This window comes from Lycium ferocissimum, chromosome 2, assembly GCF_029784015.1.
Source record: "Lycium ferocissimum isolate CSIRO_LF1 chromosome 2, AGI_CSIRO_Lferr_CH_V1, whole genome shotgun sequence".
In the NCBI taxonomy this organism is placed as follows: domain Eukaryota; kingdom Viridiplantae; phylum Streptophyta; class Magnoliopsida; order Solanales; family Solanaceae; genus Lycium; species Lycium ferocissimum.
This window is the reverse complement of record NC_081343.1, coordinates 5,965,232-5,970,709: the sequence shown is the minus strand read 5'-3', so window position 1 is coordinate 5,970,709 and position 5,478 is coordinate 5,965,232. Positions and strand designations below refer to the sequence as shown.

General features: G+C 37.6%; 1 protein-coding gene across 1 annotated transcript; it reads right to left on the bottom strand.

Moving 5' to 3' along the window:
• Positions 1–1,149: 1,149 nt before the first annotated feature.
• LOC132047387 (uncharacterized) lies at positions 1,150–1,884 on the bottom strand. Its single transcript, XM_059438437.1, has one exon. It carries the CDS (start codon positions 1,882–1,884, stop codon positions 1,150–1,152), a length of 735 nt encoding a protein of 244 aa, XP_059294420.1.
• Positions 1,885–5,478: the final 3,594 nt, after the last annotated feature.

Below are 5,478 nucleotides of genomic sequence, written 5' to 3'. Positions count from 1 at the left end.
GAAGTAGTGAGCAAAGCCGTATGTTGTTTTTGAAAACAAAAATGATACACTGTTTCCTTAAAATTGGATCTTACGTTGTTGTTTATAAGTTGATGATCACGTTAATTGATAGTAGTAAGGTGTTGCCTATATTTTCCTTCAACTCCTTTCTCAAATAGTGAATAAGAGATAAATAGCAAGTTGTTTTGCCTTTACACGTGTTATATCAATATTAAGCCCTTGACACCGAAGCTTAATAGTGTCACTACCATCATTATGAATTACATTTGCCACTTGCTGCCCACTAGACAGGGCCCACTTGGCAACAAGATAGTTAACATATTACTTATCTCTTGATCAATTAATACCATAATTACTTCTTCACCCTTCCACCTTAATCCAACATTTAATCAAATACCCGCATAACTAATTTCTTGATCTCAATTCACTTAAATAGTAATCATTTTTAATACACTTCATATACTCATTGTCATGATCATGTGACATAGCACTAGTCCATAACCTTATTTGCCACACATAAAATATTATTTGCAATCATCGTTGTCACACTTTTTTGTGTTAAATCATTTCGGGACTTCATTCCTTGTATACACCGAGTTCTTGATTTTCATGCTTGAATATGACCAAATCCTCCGAGCTCGGGTAAATTTGCTCATGTTGGACGGTTCACTTTCCTAGTCCAAAAATACGGAACATTATAGCTTGGACCGTATTTCATTCAATAAATTTTGAGCCTCGATGAAACTTATTTTATCCAATTCATTTAATTTCTAATCCTTTCAATGCTTACAATACTTAAACTTAGCAACTCATATACAATGGTTAAACATGTCCGACATCCCATAATTTAGAAAACGAACCTCAAAACTCGAGGCCAAAATGATTAATGTACCATAAACTAAAGACGTATCGAAATGGGAGATGTAACACAAGATCACAAAATCGGCTGGAAATATGAACCGGTCCACTCTTACAATCACATAAAAAAGAATGTCCACGGTCTCTTCACGGTTCAATCCGCCATTAGTATTCGCATTGTTGTGGGTCGGGGAGTGGCAAACCCAACTTGTTAAATATTTCAAGCGGCATCAAATTGATACTAGCACCTAGATTACCTAAGGCTTTAGCAAATTTATACTTCCCCATAGTTCAAGGACTAATAAAAGCTCTGGGGTCTTCTTTCTTTTGAACCAAGGCTTTTGTTACTATAGAGCTACAATGATGCGTAACATCAACCGTTTCAAAACTAGCTTGCCTCCTCTTGGTCACAAGATCTTTTATGAATTTCGCATAACCTGGCATTTGCTCAAGTGTTTCTACCAATGGGATATTAATTGAGAGTTTCTTCAATTTTTCAATAAACTTGATAAATTTACCATCATCCACTTTCTTTTCCAATCTTTGAGGAAATGGCGGCAGAGGTTTAGGAATGGGTGCTACTACTTCGGGGGCCTTGTCTTTTCTTGGTATCTCTTCAATAACAATGGGTGTTTCAATGTTCGCCCGGTTCTTCTTAGGAACATTAACTTTTTCAACAACAATAGGCTCCACAATAGGTGTCTCATCATCAACTACCTCTTCTTCATATACCAATTTCTCTTCCCCAAGTACCTTACCACTCCTAGTAGTAATTTCCTTGCAAGCATGTTCACCGTCATTCCTAGAGTCTACAATCGTGTCGTTAGAGAGTGTACCTTTTTGCTTTTGGTTTAGGGAAGCCCAGATTTGGCTAAGTTGGGATCCTAAATGCTTAATCAAAATTGAGTGAGAGCTTACAAGTTGCCCCATGTTGCTTATGCTATCCCTCATATTTTTCATTTCATCCTTCACCTCTTTGAGAAAAGTGTCGGTTGACTCAGCTTTCCTTAGCACCTTTGATAGCATATCTTCAATCTTTAAATTGGCGGGATCGTAAGCAGATGGCTGATTCAAAATTTGTTGGCTACCTTTTGGGGGAACATAAGGGTTAGAGCTTCGGTGATTGTTATAGTTATTGTTGTAACCCCATTAATTGCTTTCCCTCCATTGAGCAGCTCCTTGATTTTTGTTCCAACCCTAATTCCCTTGACCTTACCGCCAAGCCTCTTGATTAGGACCTTCGTAGTTTGGTCGGGAACCCTCTGCTTGATGGTTGACACAATGGGCCTCCTTATTATAGACTCGGTAGCATTGTTCATCTTGAGATCCTCCTTTACAAGACCCCCACAACATTCACCTTTTTAGAACCCGCTCACATAACATATTTTGTGAGAATCTCCATTTGAGTGATCAACTTTGCCATTGTTTCATCTCTCTCCTTTTTCTTCTTACTCACCTCTCTAGAAAATAAGATTTTGGAAGAGCTTCCTCTACCAACTTTTGCCTCTCTAGTATGCCAAGCCTCATTGGTCTCGGTCAATTTATTGAGTAGAACACTCACCATATTATATGAATTGTCCATAATGGATCCCTCCGCAATATTGTTAGCCGCTGACTTATTGACCTACTCAAGTGATCGATAGGATGTTTGGAGGAGACTACTATCGAGCAACCCATGCTTTGAACAACTCTTGGATTTCTTTTTGAACAAAGTCAAAGCTTCATGAAGAGCCTTATTAGGAAGATGATGAAATTTTTTAATTTTGTCACGGAGTTGCAACATCCGGGATGGAGGGAAAAACTTCTTAAGGAATGCTTCGGTCAATTTTGCCCATGTAGTTATAGACCAGGAGGGAAGATCATCCAACCATGCGGTGGCTTTACCCATGAGAGAGAAAGGGAAAAGCCTTAACTTTACCGATTCACCTGAAACATTCGGATGCACATTGGTGGTGCAAACCCCAAGAAAGTTCTTAAGGTGCCTATTCAGGTCATCAGTGGGTAGACCACTAAATAGGCCCTTGGTGTTAAGCAGGTGCAACATCAAGTTGTTGACATGGAAGCTCACATTTCCTTGAAGTGGGGGCGAGCAGATAGTGGCTGCGCACCCGATCTTCCCCACAATCTCGTTATCAAATTCGATGTTCGATATTTCAGCTGAATAACACAACAACAACAAAAAGTAAGAGAAAAATGAAGTCTAAGTGTAGAATTTTACGCTAATCAACAAGTTTCTAAACTGTATTCTCCGGCAACAATGTCAAAATTTGATACGCCCAAATTACACCTCCTAAAAGGATATAAAGTAGTCGTTGGTCAAATATAGAACTCAACAAAGGTTAGGGTCGAATCCCATAAGGAATACGATGAGAAAGATATGGATTAAATGCAAGTCTCAAAGTTCAGTCTTAATTTCTAGGAAATGGGGATAAATCTTGGTTAATTTTAGATTAACAAGCTAAGTTGTAGATAAGTATATGGTTATTTCAATTATTAAGGAGAGGACTAGGTTTGTGGTACCAAGAGAAGTCATGCGTATGGGTTCTTTATTAGTTCTATCGAGTAACTATCATGCTCAATTGGTTATCGCTCTATCACTGGTTTTCCAACCTAGCAATAAATTTCATCATAAGTTTTTCCAAGCCCTATGATGTGAATTACAAATTATCCATTAATTGACTCAAGTTAGCTATACCATTCCTAGCTCTAGCCATTACATGGGGTTTAAAATCCCAAATCCTTGTTAATAACTTTTCTTCCTATCCCTTGTCTTCTTTTCCTAGCAAGACAAGGGTTTTAGGCACCATTAATGTTGGCCACCATTAATTAGATTTACAATACCAAACGTTATTCAAAAGCACTCATGGTTACCTTCTTAAACCAATATTAACATACCCAAACACATAACACATCCATAGGATCCACAACCCTAGCTAGATGTTTAGTTACTCATAGTAAAAGCAATAAATCATTAATAAATAAAGTATTCATGTCTTACAATGATTGATGGAGTAAACAAAATTTGTCTTGAATTCTTCACCCAAAAGATTCTTCTTTAATGCTAAAAGCCAAGAGAAAAGTCTGAGTATGAAATATTCAATGATGTGTATGAAAACCTAGACAAGACTATTTATAGAGGAGGACAAAAAGTAGAGAAAGTAGCCTAAATGATAATTTGTGGAGACAAGAACGCTGTCGCAACAGGAGTATGCCCTCGCATTCTGATCGCATTCTCTCATCTTGAAGTCTTTAATTTCTGGCCCCGTGATTTATGCGACCAACTTGCAGTATGGCATTCTCGAGATGCGATCACATATCTCCCATAATGTTGTATCTCTTGCTGTGGTCCATCTTCCACCGATCTACTTGGAATTCAGAGATGTGACCGCATATTGAGTATGCAGTGATACATATACAGCGTAATTTGGTGCATTTTGTCCAACTCACTGGTTGCTCGGAGTAGGAGTATGCAGCTCCGCATCTCAAGTTTTGCGATCGCATACTCACTTAACGCATTTTTAATGAAACTTGACAACCTCTCTGATCAGTGTATGTAGTCCGCTTGCGACCGCATCTGGAGTTTGCGGTGCAACAATCTATTCCACATTTGATGGTTTTTGCTATTTTTCTGCTATTTTGTTCCCTTTATGTCCTTGGATTCAAAAACCTTGAAAACACACGAAAACACTATAAAAATAAAGACTAATAGTTGAAAAGACTCCTAAAAAGTATAAGTAGTGGATGTAAAAATTCCTAAAATTCACGACTTATCAACACCCCCAACTTAACCTTTTGCTTGTCCTCAAGCAAACAACGCAAAACTATGACTCATGGATGAATCAACTAACACGCATGGGATGCATATGAATGTTGGTTAGTACCAAATATTAGAATACAAGCATGCTCATTCAAACAATTCGATACCATTTTATCATTTCAAACATGTACTCAAGATGACACTATGATAATCACAAGCCTCACAATGTGTCTAAAGATTACTCGTTTCACATTCACACTCTAATGACTCACTTAAGTGGTTTCATTGTCAACCTAATGTCACAACACATGTGCCCTCACAAGAAAGAAAGTCCCTCATGCACACATTTCAACTATAACCAGGGACAATAAGCAAACACTCTCACTCACAAGAAATCTCAAGTGCCACAAGTATCAAACCATAAGCTTGCCTTCACCTTATTTCTATTCTAACTTGAAAATGCTCGGTTGGAGATCAATAAGGACTTTTTAGGTTGTAGTGTAGGCTTTGGGTTGGGTAGGATGCACATTTGGGTACAAAAGTGACTCTACCTTCCTTGAACTCTACACATGCTTTCATTAAGGCCTTTTCTTTAATTTACCAATGGTCTAACTTCTTTCCTCAACCTTTGCTTGGTAATGTCATGTTTTTATTGCCTGCTTTATTTTCCATCCCTTTTTGCACTTATTGGAATACTTCTAATGAAAAACTTCCCTATTTTTCTTTCAGTTTATTTTTATTTTTCTTTCTTTTTCTTTCTTTTTGTTCTTTTTCTTGGTATTGTTTGTGTAAGGAAAACATAGCAATCTTAAACATCCAACATTCCACCCCTAACTTAGGTTGAAGGCCTAAATTGACAACTT

What these genes read in the sequence shown, in the direction of transcription:
- LOC132047387 (XM_059438437.1), bottom strand. Translation starts at nt 1,884, where the DNA reads ATGCTATCAAAGGTGCTAAGGAAAGCTGAGTCAACCGACACTTTTCTC.